Genomic DNA, 22,386 nt, shown 5'->3' with positions numbered 1-22,386 from the left:
AGTAACTATTGTATCTATAGGAATTCGTATGTTCTGCACTACAGCACCCCTCAAGTCAGACATTAAATTTTCACAGGAAATACCTAATGGTGTTTAGATTTAGATTTACTTAGATTTCATAAAACTTACAGTGGAAAATTCATTTATCCTAGTTGTTCCAAAAGTATTAAAAACTTATCCAATAGCTGAATCAAGTATCCACGTTAAAATTTAACTAAAATTAAGAAAAATTAAAAATTCAATCCCTTAGTTGCATTAGCCAGATTTCAAGTACAAAATAGCCACATAGTAAACATGTGGCTACCAGACTAGACAGTACAGGACTGTTCCTAGACAACACAGCAAAAAGTTTCTAAAATTAATTTTTTTCTCTGCCATTTACTTTTTATTTGAATTAATTCTTGCTGAAAACAAGTGAGGAGACATTTATTTCTTCTTTAGAAATTTCAACTTGCAGAATCTGCCACAAGAACTGAGGCAATTCCTTTGAATCAAAATAGTTAATAATCAAATAATCAACCAGATAGTCTATCACTTCCAAGGTTAAGTGCTCCAACTCCAATGGAGAAAAGTCCATTACCTGATTGAAAATATTGCCACCCACCTTGCCACTCAAGTTAGAAACTTCAATGTTATCTAGATGTCATTAAATACTGTCTTAACACCTAGGTAATAATACCTGCTTTAAAAACTTAATTTCATCACCTTCCACTCTACCTTCAACTGTTGCTACCATAGTATAAGCACCCATCTTTGATCATCTGTTCTATTTTAAAAGCTTCCTAAAACGAATTTTAAATACACAGAGACTATTTACGTATGTCAACACCCATGTAACTAAGCTTCACCCAGAATAAATACAGAATATTCCCAGTACTCTATAAAAGTTCCTTCTTGTCCCTAGTGACTCTCTCAACCCCCAGAAATTGGCAGTTTGATGGACTTTTGATTAGTTCTGCCTTGTTGAACTTCATGTAAATGTAATTATATAGTATATACTCTTTTATGCCTGGCTTGATTTCTTTAATTAAACACATTATCTATGAGATTCATCCATGTTGTTGCCTATGCAAGTGGATCTTTTTTATTGCTATGTTATTTGGAATTTCATGAATTTTCCAAAATTTATTTATACATTCTCCTGATAGGAGGCATTCAGGTTGTTTCCAGTTTGGGGCCTACTGTGAATAAAGCTGGTATGAAGATTAATAATGTTAGTTAAAGTATTAAAGAACCCAAAATAAATGTTCAATATATGTTACTTCTTTCCCTCCATAATATTGGAGTTACAGTACAAACTGATGCTGAACAGACTACACAAAATGAACTTAATTCAAAATCAGGTTCACATTTTAAATGAAAGACTTGCCATGTATACCTTTAATCATTATACATGTTAAGTACACACACCATAAATTCATATCACGTAAACCACAAACATTAACACCAAATGGATAACAAAATTTAATCCCATATAGTATCACATTTTAGCATCTGCTCTATAATTTCTAATGCATCAAGAAGACATTAATCCAAGCAACCACAACAGAAAAAACAGATTTTGCCACCCCATCAATCTGATAAGACAAAGCAGGTAAAACATTATATGTAATATTAAAAGATGTATTTCCAAGAGGTTACAGAAAGTTAATTAGTGTTATTCTGGCCATTTAAACAAGTTCAGTAAATCTGAGCATGTGAAATTTTTACACTTTGTAAAATTAGCCTAAGCTTAATTCCCTAGCGTTAATGTAAATTCATTTCAAAATAGTGCTTGGGAATGAACTTAGAAAGCAGTGCTAATTTGAATGAATGTGTCAAATAACTAGTGTACTTCTTCTGTGCAGGAAATAATATTAAAAGGAATCAGATCAGAAATAAATGTTTTATAAAAATTAGTAAAACAGTAATTAGTATTCTAAAATATACTCAATAAGTCATTTTATTGTTGATAAGTTGCTTCTCTAATATTTTAAATCAAAAGGAAAATAATAAATAGTAGTAAACCAAGGTCACTAATCAGATTCATTCAATAAACATGTATGCAAGGAAAATAAACCTTTAAAAATTATCCTTTTGTGCAAAGATCACTTGACTTTGCCTGTACTACTATAAAGCTATAAATTCACACGAAGTAAAAAAGATCCACAAAAAATCTGCACATGTTTCTCCTTACCTCCCATTCTCTGGCTGCAGCTTCATTAGTAGAATCCTCATTTGTTTCAGATTCTTCAAGCTTTTTTACTACTATAAATCCAGGTTCTCTGGTACATTCACCAGTATCTTCTGCATATATTTCTGGGCTCCACTGAATGAAGAAGGCATACAAGTGGTCTGTCCTGTTAGAACAAGTGACTATTAATAATAGACCTAGCATTTACAAAATGGTATTTGTTAAATATCTTCACAAAACCTGAAGACTTAAAATACAAAATATACTATGCTTTATTTAAGGAGATAACAAAGCCTAATGTCAGGAAGACATTAACTCAAAAAAATTTTACTTGGCTGTATTCTGTCAAATTGTTCTCAGAAAACTAGTAAGATTTTCCTTGGCATGTTTTTGAGTAAGCTCAGATGCTACCCATGATAATGTTTATCTTTAAAGAAACTAGTGATGGGAAGGGAAATTGAACCTGAGATCGTGACCTCATTCACACAATGACCTAATTATCTAAAACAGAAATAAACAATTTATAAATGTGGACATTACACAAAATTTTCCCAAGTCAATAAAAATTTAATGTGCTTAACTTTTAAATCATACTAGGAACACACAATGCATTCTTGGTTCAGAAACAGATGATCTAATCTTTTAAGTCTCTTTCTCCATTTTCAATTTTATCATAGAAAAACCTGCTGTTACAAAAGATAATTAAATCCCTGATAAACTTATTTGAGGATCAAACACACATTTCAAATATCTATGTTTGTGGCTATCAATTAGCAGGGATAAGAGATTATAGATCATTACCTACCTTGAGGTAAGAACCATACTATTTAATATTTTGATGAAACTTCTTGCTCTATGACATTTTAGCTACCTAAAATTCATTTTTTTTTTTTTTTTGCATTAAACCACAAAGAGGAATAAAATTTAAACTGGGGTAACTTAAGGGGCACCTAGGTGGTTTGGTCTGTTAAGCATCAGACTTCGGCTCAGGTCATGATCTCAGTTCATGAGTCTGAGCCGCACACTGGGCTCCCTGCTGTCAGCACAGAGCAGCAGCACAGAGCCTACTTTGGATCCTTTGTCCCCCCCTCTCTCACTGCCCCTACCCAGCTCATGCTCTCTCAAAAAAATATATATTTAAAAAAAGGGGGGTAAATTAAAAAACACAAGATAGGAGTTAAATTATTTTTAAAAGATTTGATGTCAAGTTTTTAAAAGTACTTTTCTACTGGTGTTAAGTGATATGTAAGATAATTTTAATTCAAGTAGTCTCAATAATGTTTTTGTTTTTTACCTTTCTTGTGGCACAGCAAACCAATATTCGTGTTTCTTATCTCTCTGTGCATACTGTTGCATTGTTGCACTTGCTTGAGAAACAAATGTTTTCCTCATTGGTTTTCCAACTCTGAGACATAAGAACTTATGCAATCGATGCCTTCTCTTTTCTTTTAAAAGTGCAGAACCTAGAAATGAGATACAAACAGAATTCATTCCATTCTCATATACTATGCTTAAAAAATTCAGATAAAGTGATGTTTATCTCCAAACTTCTAACAAATATAGAATACAATTTTAATTTACTGACACTTACTTAGATGAATTTTCTAAAGGAACTTTTATTTTCTTCCAAAGGTAAAGTGACAGGTACAACCAGACCAATGAACTAGCACCCAAGTAATGAACTGAAATTATGTCTAAGCTCATTAAGAAAAAATGTGAAAGTTTCAGCAACTCTTCTATTAAATTTTTGTGTGGAACAACCATATTAAAGTAATTATATGCACAAACATAATTTTCTGCATGTTCTCTATCAACCTTCTAGAATAATATCTAAAAATATTTGCAGAACTTTAAAAGGTTTACTTTTCATATAGTTGTAATAAACAAAAATTTACTAAAAAAAGTTTCTGAAGCTTTTACATATATATGAAAGTAGGATATAACAGTCAAAAATATGCTGGACTCAGCCATCTGGACAGTTTATTAAGCCTGAATTATCTCTAACTTCCCAAATAGAGATGCTGATGTAAGGTACACTGAGGGTCTGACACTATGAATGAATTCAGGATTTTGGACATAATGTTTCCGAAGTTGGCATACTATGGAAGAATAAACACTTTACAGTCAGGAGAGCTGGGTACTAGTCATGGCTTTCTTCTGTACAATACTGCAAAAGGTGCATAATCTATATGAGCCCCAATATTTGCATCTGATTAAAAGAGTGAACCTTTACCATTTTCCCCACAAATATATTCCACAGCTGTGTACCTTTAAATCATGCTATATTAAAAAGTCACTAAAAATTAGAAACCTGGATTATTTCCCTATGACAGAACTTCTAGCTACTTAACATCATATCCCACACCCAAAAACCCCACTAAAATGAAAGTAATCTACCACATTAGGTTAAACAGAATCCCTCACTTTATCTTTTTCAAAGGTTTCAAAATATAAGAAAACCGTAAGACACAAGGATATCAAATAAAGATATTCACAGCAGCATTCTTTACAAATATCAAAGACAGGAAATAACATGAATTGTTAATAACAACTGAATGTGTTAACAATATGGAAGCTGTTAAAATATAGGGCCATTAAAAACCATATTTTCAAAAACTATAATGACTTGGGAAATTATTCATGACACAAAATATTAAGTAAACAAAGGATACAACACTATCATCCTGATTTTATATAAAAAATATCTATGTATAGATACCTACAGATATCAAAATCGTATACATGTGTATTTAAACGTGTGTGTATACACACATACACACTAAAAATCAAAAATAAATGTAACAATTGTTAACAATGAGTATTTCATTGATGAATTTCAGGTAATTTTTATCAATTTTCTAAAAATTTCCTATACTTGTCAAATGTTCTTTAATGAACATTAGTTCTGAATAAGGAAAAAGGTATTACAAAGGAACTATTCGTATTCAATCTTTTATAGAATTTTATTTGAGCAAACTAATTCTTTAACATCTACTGAATACAATCTTTAGATCATTAGGATATCTAAAAAAGATGGTGCAAAGAAAATTCAGTACGTATTTTAAAAACTGAACCAAACTCTCATGTATTGCTGGCGGAAATATAAAATGTGCAGCCATTGTGAAAACAGTTTGGGCGTTCCTCAAAAAATTAAACAGAGAAATACCATAGGATCCAGCTAATCTACTGTTGGGTATATATCCAAAAAAATGGAAAAGAGGGATCTGAGCAGATATTTGTACACTAATGTTCAGAGCAGCATTATTCACAATGGCCAAAAGGTGGAAACAACCCAAATGTACATTAACAAATGAATACATAAAAACAATGTGTTATGTATAGTTAGCCCTTGAATGAGACAAGGTTAGGGACACCAACCCCCAACACAGTCAAAAATCTGCATATAAACGTTTGACTCACCCAAAACTTAACTACTAATAGCCTACTGTTGACTGGAAGCTTTACCAATAATATAAACACTTGATTCACACAGGTTTTGTATGTTATATGTATTATATTCTGTATTCTTACAATAAAGTAAGCTGGAGAAAAGAAAATGTTAAGAAAATCCTAACGGGTACCTGGGTGCATTAAGCATCTGACTTGATTTCGGCTCAGGTCATGATCTCACAGTTTGAGTTCAAGCCCTGCATCAGCTCCGCACTGACAGTGGGGAGCTTGCTTGGGATTCATATTCCCTCTCTCTCTCTGTCTCTCTCTCTCTCCCTGCCCCTCCCCTGCTTGTGTGCTCTCTTTCTCAAAATAAACTTTAAAAAAAGAAAATCATGAGGTGGCTGGGTGGCTCAGTTGGTTAAGCGACTGACTTTGGCTCAGGTCATGATCTCATGGTTCCACGAGTTCGAACCCTGCATCAGGCTCTGGGCAGACAGCTCAGAGCCTGGAGCCTGCTTCAGATTCTATGTCTCCCTCTCTCTCTGCCCCTCCCCGACTCACACACTCTCTCTCAAAAATAAATAGATATTAAAAAAAAAGAAAAAAGAAAAGAAAATCATAAGAAAGAAATACATTTACAGTATTGTACTGTAATAAAAAAAAAATCATGTATAAGGGGGCCTGCACAGTTCAAACCCATGTTGTTCAAGGGTCAACTGCATAATAGAGTATTATTCAGCTTTAAAAAGAAGCAAATTTTCATACATGCCACACCAAAGATAAAACTTAAAAGTCATTGTGCTAGGGGTAATAAGCCACATACAGAAGAACAAATATTGTTATGACTCCACTTATATGAGTTGCCTCATATATAGACAGAAGTTCACAGAGACAAAAAGTAGAATGGTGGTTGCCAGGAGGTGAGGGGAGGGGAGGGGAGAATGAAGAGTTACTACTTCACGGGTGCAGGATACCTTTTCTGTTTGCAAAGATGATAAAGTTCTGGAAATGGCTAGCGGTGATGACTGTACAACATGAAGGTACTTAATGCCACTAAAATTTAAACTTAAAAATGGTTAATACGGTAAACTTTATTTCAGCAATAAATTATTGAATTTAAGTTTTATAATTTCATATGTAAATTGGATTGATTAGAATCAATATTCTGCCAGAATATCAGAAATGCTGGCTAGGTTCCCTGAAGTACACCCCATTATGTATTAAGTGGAAGCAGTGCACATTAGAAAACAACATGGTCTACTACTATAATTTTCACTAAGTAAACTACTAAAAACCAAACTGAAAGAGAAATGGCGTTTTAATTTATTATTCTTGGTGCTTTATAAAGGAAAATGTTTAATCAGACAATGATGAACTTCCAGATACTTGGAATAATTTCAGAAATAAACTTGTACGTCTAGTTGCGCTTTTTTAAAAAAGGGTACAATTACAAACTTTGGCAATTACACTATAACAATTACAAACTGCAATTACATTATTTTATGCGCAATGAAAAAGGGCCTTTTAATGAGGTAACATACCAAGAACTAAGAGAAATGGAGAAATCAAAGGTATTCCAGAACTTGTGTGCATTTTCAAGAAATTAATTGTTTAAAGATAGAACACAGTCAGGAGGGTGTACACATGGTGGAAAAGATGCTCATTATGTGTATAATCCGCCATGGGATAAGGAAAGACAAGACTAGGAACTAGACACCATATACTTACCCCTGGAGAAAAGTAGCAGTCAAGGGCCACTAGACTGTCCTTCAGAGTGGCCTATGATACAGCAGCTTTTTAGTCCGTGAGGAAGGAGGAAGATAATATGCAGTAAGATGAATTCACTTTATATATTCCTTAACACTTACCTTCTATATCAGCAGTTGCTATTTTATGCTTAATTTCTTTTTGTGACACCTGTTGAATATTTTCCCTTTGCTGCTTAGTCTGTTGCATAGTATGGGTTTTCCAGAGTTTCCGGAGTTCTTCTACCTCTGCCTCGGAGTCCAGATTTTGTTCCTTTCCTTGTTTTCCTTTGTTGACAGTTTGCTTTTGTTTAAAATCTGCTGCTTCCCCAAAAGATATACTTTCTTTTTCACCCTCTTCCTGATGTAGTGAATTCTCATTAAGAAAATCCTGGTCTGCATTTCCTTTTATACTTGTGCTTTGTTCTTTAGAGCCTGAGATCTCTTGAAAATTATCTGTAGCCTGATCTCCTTCCTTAATGGCCTTTTCAAGATTATTTAAATCTGTTTTAAGAGAAGTCCCAACTTCATTTGTAGAATGTCCAGAATCAGATTTTAAGTGATCAGTAGTAGAAGACTCTGATATGGCTGTTAAACATTCTCCACCACTTTGATTGACAGTTTGCACAGATTCTGATGACGCACCAGATGATTTATCTTGTCGAAGCTCATCTGAAGAGACAAGCTCCTCTCGTATAGGAGAGAGTTCCGATTCTGTGAACACATCTTCAGAAAGAGACTCCTCGGTGCTCCTGGGAGCAGTGCTGGCACTATCATTACCTGCATCACGGGTTCTTGAGTCTATTTCATCAGTATTACTTCTTGTCATTTTCTTTAAATGGCAGAAATCCCTTCCTGATAACTGATCTATCTCTCTGTTAATAAACAAAATTAAAAGTTATTACTTTTTAAGTTGCAGGGTTTTATTTCCCACAAACTTAACACTCAATTAGTACTAAAAAGGTTTCTCTAAAAGGGATATATCACTTAATAGCATATCAAAATTTGATTTATACTGATAGGCCAAATAATTAAGTCAAGCTTTTGCAATAATCTAAGATCTGGGAAACATCAATGTAAGATTTCCAAATTGAATTCATCTACCTGAAAAGAGGTTGAAGATGTAACTTTTGGGTGAAGCTATAATTCTACACTAAAAATTATTCATTAATGGAATATGGAAAATTAGCTTAGATAAAATTTTGATTAAAATTTTACATGTCTTGATAAAGAAAAAAATACATTGATATTACCCACATGGATACATGAACACCCAGTAATTATTTATTTACATAGATATTTGTAATCTATTTGAATAGAGATTGCACTAAAATATTAGGCTCAAATGCAAAGCTGAAGACCAACTGGAATAGAACTAAGGCAGTACTTACTGGAATTCTTCAGGCTACCAGAAACCACTCTTAATTCAGAGAAAACTTGTTCATCTAAAGGTTCAGATACTACATATGTGAATGGTTTATATTCTATTAAGACTTCCATATTTAATGGCATTTGTAGATATGAGCACTAATGTTCAAAGTTAGATAGTTTAAGTTCTAGAAGGAGGTAGTATAAACATCTATATAAAGCATGAAATAAAAGTCAGAAATTTAAAATGATGGTTAAAAGCAGTTTGTGACAAATGGAAATTATAGTAGTTCTGAGTGGAGAAACCACGAACATTTGTTTAAGAATAGAAAAAAAACCAGGAATGTAAGCTGAAACAAAAATAACTGGCTGTCTCTGGATGGTGAAGCTGGATAATACTTTTATTCTTTTTTGATATTTTTCAAATTTCATAGAAGTATGTACAATTTTTATAACTAGAATAGGTAAAATGTATTTTTTAAAAAGGTGTTAGTTGAATTACAATTCATATATCTCTCTCCCTCCCTTTTATCTGATTCACCTTAGGAGACAAAAGCATGTGATTTGTGCTATTAAAAATGTAATAGTGTCATCTACTGGTGATCCATTCAAATTGCATATATAGGGTCTTGGAACTTGGCAAAAGGCAAAATTTTGAGAAACTGTATATGAACATTTACTTAAAAAAAATTTTTTTTAATGTTTATTTATTTTTTAAGACAGAGGCAGAGCATGAACGGGGAGGGGCAGAGAGAGAGAACAAGACACAGAATTTGAAACAGGCTCCAGGCTCTGAGCTGTCAGCACAGAGCCCGACGCGGGGCTCGAACCCACAAACTGTGAGATCATGACCTGAGGTGAAGTCGGATGCTTACTAAGACCCTTAGGTAAGAGACAAAATTAATAAATGTAAGAGAATCTATGTTTGAATAAAGGCTGTAAAACCTTCACAGTTAATATGCTAAAAGACTAAATATTTATTTCTGTCAATGATGCTGCTTCTGCTTAACACGGTTCCAGAACAATACCTTTGAAATCAACTTCCCAAGCAGAAGATGGAAGAAAATCAATCAAATCTTGTAAGTCAGTTTTGCTACACATGACATTACTCTGCAAAACTACTTGCTTTATTTATCTGATTTGCTGCCAAATAATGTTTTTAATTAATTTATAAGGCAAGAACTGAAAAGACACTTCTTTTTGGAGGAATTTTTTAAATGTTTGGACCAAATGTATCGTCTTTCCAGGTGACATTCTAAATTATAAAATAGCGATCTGCAAAAAAGAGGAGCTCTACATCATCCTGGTGGAATACTTACAGATCATTCAGCATAAGAGAATCCCAAAGAATCATAATAAAAACCTCAACCGTGACTGACAATATACGCATTCATATATAATCTTGTTTTTCTTTTAACCGAATCCTTTACTCCTTTATCTTTTTCTCATCCCTCCACCCACTTCAACAATACTTACTTGCTCAAAGTGACTTTGGATGATGATCTACAAAAATAACTAAAGTAGAGGATATTCTAGGAATTATCTGCACCTCTACTGAGGAGTTTACCAAGCCACAATATTATCTATTGAATGGAAAGTATAATGGACACTTCTTGAATAAGGGATTTTATTCTACCACAGGTATCCTAACAACTCATGTACTCTGCCTCAGAAACAAAAATAATTTGCTCCTTTCCTAGCTAAGCAGTTCTGTACCACACGAGTTAATTTTAGAACAATGATCCACATCCCTGTGGGCTAATAAAGGAACATATATCTTTGGCTCAGTTAAAGTGAAGCCATTTTTAAATGGTTGACAAAGTATGTATGGAAGAATAGAGGGTGTTCTTTTGTTACATATCAATTTTCTTCCTTTCTTCTTCTCCTTCCTTTTTTGGTATACTGTCTTCTTCCCCTTTTATTTCTTATTCCTCCTTTTTATCTCTGGTCATTCCTGTGGTCAAGCACGTCACTTTCAAAGGCTGTGCTGAGTTGCAGTCTTATACCTATGTTATTTGAATCCTACAAATCCCTTGACCGGTATATTCCAAGGTTAACTCTTTCAAGATTAACTGAGGAAGAATGATGCTCATGTGATCTCCCCCATATCCCACACTGGACTCTTCAGGCTCTTGTAAGAAAAATCTGAAAGCTACACTAGTTCACTTGTATTACCTTATATTAGTCACAGAAATAATTTAAAATTCTGTGTCTTTATAAAAAGAGCTGGTAAACACTAAATTAAATGAGGTTTATAGGTTAACTTTAAACATCCAGTTCTCTGACAAAATATACAAATATAAACCTAAAACAATTCCTAATTGTTTAAGGTGTGTTAAGAATAATCTTTTCAATACTACATATACTTTTTCATTATTGACAAAATGAAAAGCAGTTATAATAAAAAAAAATACTAAAGAGTATTCGACAAGGGCCAACTATCTAGATGTAATAAAATCACAAAAGAGAATAAATACCAATCTTACATGGGTAAAGATTCCTTTATTTTGCTATCCAAAATTTCTTTGTACATTGCAGCTGACATCACCTCTTCCATTGGACACATGATGCCATATTCCTCACAGCCATTCTCTTGAACCAAAGGGTCAGTTTTATGTGGATCAAACATTATATTATTTGGTGTAACCAGCAGCACACCACTGACTGTGCCCTAAGATGAAAAAAGACAATAACATTTAATCTTCAAAGCTTAAATTTTCACAAAGTAGTCTAGCTGTTTTTACGAATTTTCTTCTGAAGTTAGCCTTCTGTTATATATAAAAGTAGTACATTCAAGCACTATGACACTCTCATGAAAACATTTTATACGTTTTACACTAATTTACATTCTGCTTCCTGTGTTGTTCCCTCACTAGAGGTACCAAATATAGTTTCATATACACAATGCAGGTTTAATAAATTATGTGTTGATGATTCAATACAAGGGAAAAATAGCATAATCTCTTTAAAATATTCTTTAAAAAAAGTCTCTGTTTCAACTTGCCTCTGTTACTGCCTAGCTATTTGACTTGGGGCATGCAAAGTTTCAGTTTCTTCATCTGTAAGAATAGGCATAGTAATCATTTTAATTTAATCATAAAAAACTATGAAATTTCAAATACATTTAATAAATAGCAATATAAATACGAAGAGTCCAACCTCTCAATTTAAAAATGAGCAAATTAAAATCCATAGGAAGCCGATCCCACTAATATCAGCTAATACTTATTGAAAGCTCTGTATGTATCACGCTTTATATAAATCATTGTCTATTTGATCTTCACAATCATAGCTATGAGATGATTATACTGATGGGAAAATTAAGGTTGTTGAGAGGCTAGACAACTTATCCTAAGTAATAAATAACATGGCTAACTGAAAAGCAAAGGAATCAAGATTAAAAATCCAGGCAGTCTGTGCTTTTTACTAAAATCCTTCCACATTCGAGTATAAACTACAGTCACTCCAAATGTGCTAAATATTCCTTAATCCCATTTTAACTCCTATCTATTACCATATTCCGTAAGTATAAAAGTGTAAAGCCAGACAGAATTCTAAAAATAAACTAAGTAGTTACTTCAAAGTTGTCTTATCTTTTCTTCTGAAGCTATTAAGGAGAAGAAAAACTCAAATCCCGCTTGATTGGTATCATATCATCCTTCGAAGTCCATATTCAGCTCTGGCTTACCTTTTTACCTTTTACCTGGCTTAACTTTAAAAACATAAAACTTAAGTTATGACAGACACTACCATTAAAAATGATCAAGTAAAAGACCAAAAGCAGAAAACTCTACCTAAAATGGTCACCCAACTGTAAGTGGAAAAAAGTTAATGCGGATGGTTCAAGATAATAAAACGTACTTATTATTTGTAGTAGCTACATGCAATATTGGAAAGAAGCATATGTGTTTGCAGGCATTTTGGTGGGTTTTGGTGGCAAAAAAAGAATCGATCTAAAACTCTAAACAGCATTTGTTTTAGTTCAGACTAGGGACCACCTAAGTAGGGAGTAACTTTATATAATCCATGGCCTAATTATATTTTGAACGGTATTTTAAATAGATTCATATATATCAGTCTATATTCCTGGATCATACGCCAACAGAAGTCAAAGAGTAATGGTAAAGTATGTTGTAGGGACATTTACATTGCCACAGATAACCTACGCAATAGATAATAAAGAGTATATACAACGTAAAAATCTTAAAGATTTCCGATCTTCTATCTTCCTTACTCTATCTTGCCCTGTATAAACTTGTTATTTGAGAAGTAAAATCAAGATCAGTAAGAATTAAGGAAAGCAAACACCAAGTTTTTGGAAAAACATCAGGTCATCCTTGATTTCATAAATTTCAAGTAAGCATTAGTTTTAAATAATGGCATAATATCAGGTTCACTGGCATAACATTACACACTATCTTTCACTTTTTTTTTTTTTTGCAAAGACAATGATTATTAGGTATGTGACAGAAAAGGCCCAATATTAATGATTATGCTTTAATTCAGTATACCTATTAATTCTAGAATACTGCTACTCTTAGTAGTATAACTACAGAAATCATGTGTAAAGCCTCTCAAAAACTATGCTTCTACTTCTTGGATTAGAAGAGGCTTAGAGCCCTGCCTCTTAACACTAGACTGATCAACCTGGTAATGTGAATTCCCAGGAATTCACACTTATTTGCTGCTATTGAAGGATGTGCTAACATATTCTTCAAGCCTCTCTTCCTCTGACTCTAGGTGGGACTCTGAGGTATTGTGTCAGATGTTACTCCCCCAAATCAAGAGTTGGCCACGAGAAACACTACTTCAACATAAAATTCACAAAAACCTTTTGAGAAAGTAACTGCTCAAATTCATCTAACCCAAGACCAAGTTTGAAATTATATTCAAGCTCATCTAATCCAAGACCAAGTTTGAAATCTTACTGAAATTCATCTAACCCAAGATCAAGTTTGAAATCATAAACTCATAGTTAAGCATTCCCCCTTCATTCTTTTTAATACTATTTCATAAATCTGGATATATTATCAGGAGCAAGAACATGTTACAGTCAGAGGTTTCAAATTAAAATATCTTCTTAATCCACATGACCTTCAGAAATTTTAATCACAGATTTCTCTTTGGTATTAACAACTGTCAATCCTTTATGTACAATTACCAGACTAATCTTCCATGGAGAAAATAAAGTCTGTCTGTAAAAGTTACCGCTTACACTATAATATTTCTGTATATACTAGAAGATAAAAAACTATGATGTGGGAAACCATCCCAGCAGACTAAACGCTTGTACCCATCTTTTTTTTCAGTCTTAAGTCCACTCTAATTTAACTATTATAATTATTGTTGATAAATTTCCACAATTTTTACATAAATAACCTTTACTACAGTAAACCTATAGAAGAGCCAGCCTCCAGTAAGTGATTAGGTTCCAAGGACACCAGGCTGCAGGTTGTTCCTAACTCTGACAATGACTTTATCTTTGCTTTGATACTTGAATAAAAATGTTATTCAAATACTTACAGCTGAAATTCTGCTTCTAGTCAAGAACTAATTCTGCCTAAAACTACTAAAACCATACACACACACACACACACACTACATGAAAGGACTATGTGCAGCTACTAGAATGCTGGGGAGTGCCATGTGAATAAGGGAAAACAAATAAGGATGAACTCTACAAATGCCGCAGCATACTGACTGGAGAGTTTCCAGGCCAGAGGCAGAGAAAGGAAAGGAGAGATGAGCCCTTCCTATTCAGAATGCTTTGAAGGTCCACAGAGGTCTTCTTTCAAGTTTCTAGCTGAGCACTGAATGCTACCTATGTATATGGCAACTATCCCAGGATGAGAAAAGAAGCAACACTCAAAAGAAGCAGAGGAAACAATTCACAGAGACAACAGAGAAAGGTTCAGTTTGTGTTCTTAATAACCACAGCAAAAAAAACATGTAATTTACAGGGCCCCAGAAAACTCAGAAGGGAATTGTCTCAGTAAAGGGTAAAACTAGCTATAGTTGCTTTGGTTCTGCCCAACAAAACTTAAAACAAGTCATGATATGATCAAGCTGTTTCCAAAAGACAACTGAGTCACAGAAAACAGCACAAAAATAGGTAGGGAAATATAAAAATATCTGGCACCCAAGAAGATAAAATTTATATCTGATATCCAGTTAAAAATTACTAGGCATGTAAACAAAAAGAAAAAAGTGACTCATCACAATGAGAAAAGTCAATTAACAGAAACAAATCCAGAAGTGAGAGAGAAAACAATTCACAGAAAGACATTAAAATAACTATTATAACTATATTCCATATATTCAAGAATAAATAAGGTAGATTGTGCATGGTAGTTATGGAGAAGGAAGATATGAGAGCCAGTTTGAACTTACAGAGATGAAAAATATGCTCAAAAGAATTAAAAGCAAATTAGACATGGCAGAAAAAACATTAAGTGAACTTAAAGGTATAGCAATTAAAACTGTTCAAAAAATAGAGAAAAAGAAACAAGAACAGAGTATCAGTGAGCTATGAGACATAACATCAAACAGCCTAAAATATGCATAATTGGAATTCCCAAAGAAGAGGAGCGGATGGAGAAAAAAAAATTGAATATGGTCCCAAATTTTCCAAATCTGATAGAAACTATAAACACACAGATTCAAGAAGCTGAATGAATCCTCAGCAAAACAAATAGAAAAATATGCCAAGGCACACCATAAACCAATTGCTCAAAATCAGTGATGAAGAGACTATTTTATTTAAAAGATTTTTTAATGTTTATTTATTTTTGAGAGAGAGACAGAGTGCGAGTGGGGGAGGGCAGAGAGAGAGGGAGACACAGAATCCGAAGCAGGCTCCAGGCTCTGAGCTCCAATCTGTCAGCACAGAGCCTGAGGCGGGGCTTGAACTCACCAACAGTGAGATCATGACCTGAACCAAAGTCGGATGCTTAACAGACTGAGCCACCCAGGCGCCCTTGAAGAGACTATTTTAAATGCAACCAAAGAAAATTATCTATGTTGTACACAACACCAAATATAAAAATTGTGTTAAGAGTTCTCTTCAGAAATAGTGCAAGACAGAAAACAGGAGGTCTGAAAGAAACATCTTTAAAGTTCTGAGAGAAAAAGAAAACCATGTGTGGCTTCTAAAGTTAATAACATACTACAGTTACTTTCTAAGTAATATCTGGAGTTTATTCTCCAATTCTGTTATTTTACTATACTCCCTCTGCACACTAGAAGTTCTTTGCATACAAAAGCAGCAAGGTGTGGCAGATGAAACATTCACACTGGGTTTGAATTCAGGCCATGACAGAGAAACCTTACCTTGGACTTTAACCTTTCCTGAAAGTTTGCTTGTTTGTTTGTTTTTTTCCTGTGAAGAATGAATAGAACCACCCATTTCATAGGATTATTTTGAGTTGAGGAAATAACTGAAACATCTCATATACTTTCTGGCATACAGTAAGTATTGAATAAACAGTAGTTATCTTCTTTTTGTGTGCTATACCAAGTTTGCAAGAGTTATCACTCCAAACAGTGCCCAGAAATGGTCATTTTATATCAGCTTTTTGAAATATTCTATCAATAGCAAATTAGGGGTAATTTATTATAGTAAATTTATATCCCATTGCCTTTAACAACTGCAAAAGACCACCAGATTCTAAGTTAGTTATAAGCAAAGTCCATACAAAGGATTTCCACCAGTATCTTTTTAAAATATTCAAGCAGTTGATGTCAATAATTTAAAATGTAAATGTCAAATCGTGATATTTCAGTAATAAAGCATGATTAAAAATTCTTACCTTGCCACTGGTAATATATTTGCAATTAATTTTAAGAAATTTCTCAGTAAATGCTTCTTCCTCCTCAGAAGTTGAAGATACAACTCGTGCAGGTCGAATACCAGTAAGAGTAGATAAGGGAGTTGCTTCTTTTGGGTGGACTACATCAGGATTCTTTAAAAAAATAAATAAAGGCACTTCAGAGAACTAAATACAAATTAGCACATTATTAAAGCCAAATGAATAGCTTTCCCTAATTCTCATCACATTTTGGAGGTTAGCTCAAAATATTCTCATTTAAAAAAAATATACAGGAAAGAACAGCACTGTTTTCACATTCAGTAAAGGTTTCTCACAGCTTAAACTTACATTTTCAATGATTTCTTAATGGGTTATATATTTATGAATCATCTGGAAAATGTAGGAAAACTACATCTCTTGTACCTTCATACCACACACACATGCATGCACGCACGCATGCACACATTCAGTTGTTCCTGAGACCATTTAATATATCCCTCAGGTGTTGGGAGCAGAGAAAAAATGGGAGTGCTTGTCTGTGATACATAGGAACTCAGTCAAAACCATTCACTGGAAGAGCCTTTTAAAATCTTAAGCTACAAAGAGTTTATCAATGCCATTCTACAAGGTATTAGTATTATAAAGTAATATTAAGTAATTAGATCACAGATTCTTAACTCTTTTAGTGCCACGGACCATTCTCATAGTGAAGCCTACCTAGGGGCCTTCTCTTCAGAATGTTTTTTTCAATGCTTAAAATATAGGACTACAAAGAAAAACAATTATACTGAAACACAATTATCAAAACATTTTTAAGACTGGATATATATTTTTAACATAATAGTTATGTATACATAATTGATACATAAATGCTTCCTTATTAAACATGAAATAATAAAACCTAGTGTCGACGCTGATAATTACACTTTTGAACTAGATGGCTATAAACAATATTTCCAATATCTATAACACTAAAGTGATTTGAAAATATCTGTGAATTGTATTGGGGACACAGGCATGCACAGTGCTACCCTACAGTTTGCTACTTATAGTCTTAATTTAAAAAATATATTTCAGTTAAAATTGTCTATATCCAAGTTCAGAGACTCCTTAGAACTCATGGGTCCTCCCAAAGTTCAACACTGTGTACAATGTAGGAAGGCTAGACAAATGTTCTTTATTCTTTGTTTTAAATACCTCCAGAGGCACTTTACACTTCCTGAATTAACGCACAGTGTCTTGTAGAACAGTTTTCATAGCAGCAAGGTTCTTCAGAAGTTTGGGCTAAAATTAGGCACTTCGTAACTAATACCCAATAGGTTTGACTTGGCCTTTTGAAAAAATAGCCTCCTCTTCAATCTCAAAGACTCTGAAATACTTGAAAAGCACTCTCAAATTTTAACATTACTTTTTCCGCTTCAATAAATGGATTTAACTCCTTAAGTCTATATGAGGATAAAATTTTAGATTCCCTTTTTGAATTTCATATCTCTCTCCTAATATGCTGGGGTGAAATCTCTACCATTTGGACAGATACTCGACATACATTTTTTGAAGGAAGATCAGCACAGAATGCTGCAAAATAACTATATTTAATATGTTATGATTACATTTTTGAAAACCTAAAATAGAATTAGATTTTAACAGCTGCATAACACTATTCAATCATTAATATACATTGACAAAGTTCTCAATCTTTTTATCTTGTGATACGAACTAATCAAATTTACACTCATTGAAAAAGGGATATTAGTAATAATATTGGATATTTATGATTATTTGTTACATTTAATGGCTATATGAGCCATTTAATCTTCAAATCATTGATATGGGTATATACTATTACCTTAATTTTAAAGGAAACTTATGGTTAACCAAGTTCAGTAACTTTCCCAATAAGTAAGATGAAGCCAATATGTAAACCCAACTTGTCAACACATGAACTAGTAAGCTTAACTGCAATACTATACACCTTCCCTTTCAAATATTCTTCTGAACAACTGATACATGTGCACCGGGCGAAAAAAGCCAATTCCAGAGCCATTGGAAAGCCCCTTGCAGGCTGGCACAAAACTATCAAGAAATTTATGGTTGTTCAGTGACTGCCAAATCCAGCTGACAACATTACCTACTATGTAACCATATCATTCACAAAAACTATAATCAAGAAACACTGTCAAATGCTTTCCTTATATGAAGATGCATCTCATTGAACATGATCTGTTAGGTTCCCTCAAAGTCTCAAATTCTGTATCTATAGCAATCCCGATTTGTCAATGCAATCCTATTAAAAGGAATATATAGATTGGCTTAGTAAATGTTCAAAGTATAGCACATAAGAGTACATTTCTTTTTTTTAAAAAAAAAAACGTTCGGAGGAATTGTAATTAGATCTCATAATAACTTACATACATGTACATTACCCAAATGATCAGTATCTCTATGCAGCTGGTTTTGACTGGTATTTACAGATTCTGATTCTTAATGCAGTGAGTTGGAAGCTCATCAGGGCTTTGTGAAGTTTCTTTGTGCAATTCTGTTTTAGCCACTAGGGATAGAAAGGTCCTTAAAAGTACAGAGTATAAACATCTATCTACTGAGCCTCAATCATTGCCCCAAATATTCAAATGTGCAAAAAGCAAAGCATTGCTAGACCAAGTGAACCGAAAAGGTTGACTTATGGTCATCTTTTTTTGTACAATATGATTAAATATTACACATTTTGATATTCCAGCTATAAAGTGGTAATAAAGAATATGAGCTCTGGATCAGACTACTTGGTTTGGAATCCTAACTCAGCTACTAGCTAACCGAAGGACCTTAGACACAAATTACTTAACATCTCTCCCTCAGTTTCCTTATATGTAAAATAAACACTGTTATTGGTCAGGTACCAGAAGAAGCTGGTGGCATATCAACTTGAGTTAATGTAGAGAGTTTAAAAATGGAACTATTTACAAAAGTATTATGCAGCGTATATGAACAACAGAGGCTTCCTTATCATCCATAGGCCTAAAAAGGTTAAGGGGAGAAACAGATACCTACAGAGGAATCTGTGGAAAGGGTTGTCTGATGAGATGAGAGGTTGGAGAATGGAGCCACTCTGAAGTGACCTTGTAGGGAGGGAGCTAGGAGAATAAATATGCCCCTTTCTCACTCCTTTCGTCTTATCTTCTGCCAATGTTCTCGAAAAACCAAAACCAGGAAAAGCAGGTCTAGGGAGCCTGCTGATATAGTCTAAAGCCCAAAAGAGGATAGAAAAGGATGCAGAATCGGTCCAGAAGAAAAAAAAAAACAAAAAAACAAAAAAACCAGCCAGGCCAAGTTGAGGTTGGGAATGAATGACAATACTTACTGACACATGGTAAATTTTAGCTATTTATTTTTTATTTACACTTAACATTGGTTCCACCTCTTTCCATGTTTCTTCACCAATATGTGAAGAAAAAAAAAATGTGAGAAAATTGTTTGACCCTGGAAATTCTCAAAGATAATATTTTTATGTGATAATTATTTAAAAAACCCACTGAGATCCTTTATACTAACAAAGCCAGGAACCTATCATTTTAGCTTCATTCGTAAGCCACTAAACAGCTGAACATTCAGAAAGCTACAGGTGATTATTAGAAATATAAACTCTGACAATTTCTGGGAAAAACATGTGACAATAATACTAAATGAGTTGTATCTAATAAAATGTAAGATCCTTGCTTCTAAGGGACTTAGAATGGCAGACATAAATCCAATGATTATAATACAGAGCTATAAATACTTGAAATATATAGAAAGTTACATAGGAATATTATCTTGGGAGTCAAGTAATTAACATATTTCTAGGTAAAAAAATACAGTTTATGAAACTGCCATTCAAAATAATTATTTCTAACTATTGCCTATAATCAATAGGGAAAACTTCAAGAACTCAATGTTTCTTAACTCCTTCCTGGATCCATCCTAGAGAGAAAGAACTTATTCATTATGACCAGTTATATTAGAGGATACTTTCTGGGCATCTTTGACAGCAGTTGAATCACTACAGATTAAAAGGTCATTCATATGCCTTTTTATTCTCTCCCTCTATTTCACTAGCATGGCAAAAGTGAGGAAGAGAGCATTTCACACAGGAGAAGGCCTGGCCTTGTTGCTCCCTTGAGTTTCAGCATTCTCTTCTTTCTGATCTTGTGCCTTTCAAGAAAGTCAGTTGGTAGGAAGATTCAGGTTAAGGATGAGGGACAGAAAAGGACCCCATAGACTTTTCGTCAGGCACGATGCTACAGTTGTTTCCACAATTTCGCTTTAGGCTTTGAAAAAGAAGGTAAATTAACCTAATGCTACATCTCCTTTGTTGCTGCACTCCTTGTGAGTACAGCTCTTTGTAAGTCTTATGGGAAAATAGCATGGCTATGTTCAAAAACATATTCTTAGATCATTTAGTCCAACAATACCTACTCATTAGAACCTGACTTCCACATTCATCAACAGTGAAAAACAGAATATATATCTTTCATGTGACTGCATTCTAAAGTACAGTGCTGTCATATTTATGTAAATAAGATATCCAACAAATACATATTTGAAAATGACTCCACTTCTCTCTCTCTCTCTCTCACACACACACACACACACACACACAGTCCCTGGGCAAGGTATTCCAAGAAAGAAGTGCAACTAGTTTAACAACAGAGGTTAGAAACCAATGTCTAATAATTTGTAGGCAAATTAACATTAATAATTTGTATTTTCTTACTCATAGGTTATTTGGTATCTTAAACTGTGAGTGCAAACTGGGCAGAGAAAAAAAGGATGTCTCCTAAAGCAGGCAAGGCAACACCAAAAAATCTCCCACAGGAATTTAGGCATTTAATATACGAATAGCCTTTTATATATAAGCATAATCTTTAAGCCATCATGAAAATGGGAAGTCATGATTAGTATGAATTTACAAAAAAAGGCACAAAAATATAATTCTTTCCAGAGAGATTTTAATCAAAATTATTAAATACCATTTGGTCCTTTAAAATTCATTTGTAAAATGTAACTTATATAGAACATTCCTTGAAAATGCTAGGTAAATCAATCCACTATTAATTGCTAAGAATACTTAGAAGAATGATTAAATGACAAATTATTTAAATTTTTTTTAACATTTATTCATTTTTGAGAGACAGAGAGACACAGCATGATTAGGGAAGGGGCAGAGAGAGAGTGGGAGACACAGAATCTGAAGCAGGCTCCAGGTCTGAGCTGTCAGCACAGAGCCACTCAGGATGCGAGTTCATGACCTGAGCTGAAGTTGGACGCCCAACCGACTGAGCCACCCAGGCACCCCAAGATGATAAATTATTTAAAACTGTTTATTTTTTAGAGAGTGCACATGTGTCGGTGAGAGACAAAGAGAGAGTGAGAGAGAGAATCCTGAGTAGGCTCTGTGCTCACAGAGCCTGCTTTGGATGTGGGGCTCAATCTCACGAACCATGAGAAATCAAGAGTCAGATGCTTAACTGACGGAACCACACAGCTGCCCTGATAAATTATTATTTTTTTTTTTATTAAAAAAAATTTTTTTTTCAACGTTTTTATTTTATTTTTGGGACAGAGAGAGACAGAGCATGAACGGGGGAGGGGCAGAGAGAGAGGGAGACACAGAATCGGAAACAGGCTCCAGGCTCTGAGCCATCAGCCCAGAGCCCGACGCGGGGCTTGAACTCACGGACCGTGAGATCGTGACCTGGCTGAAGTCGGACGCTTAACCGACCGCGCCACCCAGGCACCCCGATAAATTATTTTTTAAAAGGCAGTGTGTCAAAAATAAACTCAAGTGTTCTAGGTAAATAAAAACAGTGACAGAAAACTGAAATAAAAATTAATTGGGCATGGACTTCCTATCATGAAATTGTCA

The 22,386-nt window shown here is 33.9% G+C and overlaps 1 protein-coding gene across 8 annotated transcripts in view; it reads right to left on the bottom strand.

Moving 5' to 3' along the window:
* OXR1 (oxidation resistance 1) overlaps nt 1–22,386 on the bottom strand; it is a 463,965-nt gene that overhangs the window by 32,715 nt on the left and 408,864 nt on the right. For all 8 annotated transcript variants that reach the window (XM_043601587.1, XM_043601589.1, XM_043601591.1 and 5 more), the window contains 5 exons: nt 16,488–16,640; nt 11,166–11,350; nt 7,435–8,186; nt 3,468–3,636; nt 2,177–2,339 (listed from right to left, as the gene is read on the bottom strand). In XM_043601587.1, coding sequence (XP_043457522.1) covers nt 2,177–2,339; nt 3,468–3,636; nt 7,435–8,186; nt 11,166–11,350; nt 16,488–16,640 — 1,422 coding nt within the window. The remainder of the gene's footprint in view (nt 1–2,176; nt 2,340–3,467; nt 3,637–7,434; nt 8,187–11,165; nt 11,351–16,487; nt 16,641–22,386) is intronic.

Source organism: Prionailurus bengalensis, chromosome F2, assembly GCF_016509475.1.
Source record: "Prionailurus bengalensis isolate Pbe53 chromosome F2, Fcat_Pben_1.1_paternal_pri, whole genome shotgun sequence".
Classification (NCBI taxonomy): Eukaryota; Metazoa; Chordata; class Mammalia; order Carnivora; family Felidae; genus Prionailurus; species Prionailurus bengalensis.
Note: the sequence above shows the minus strand (reverse complement) of the source record. Positions and strands in the feature narration are given on the sequence as shown.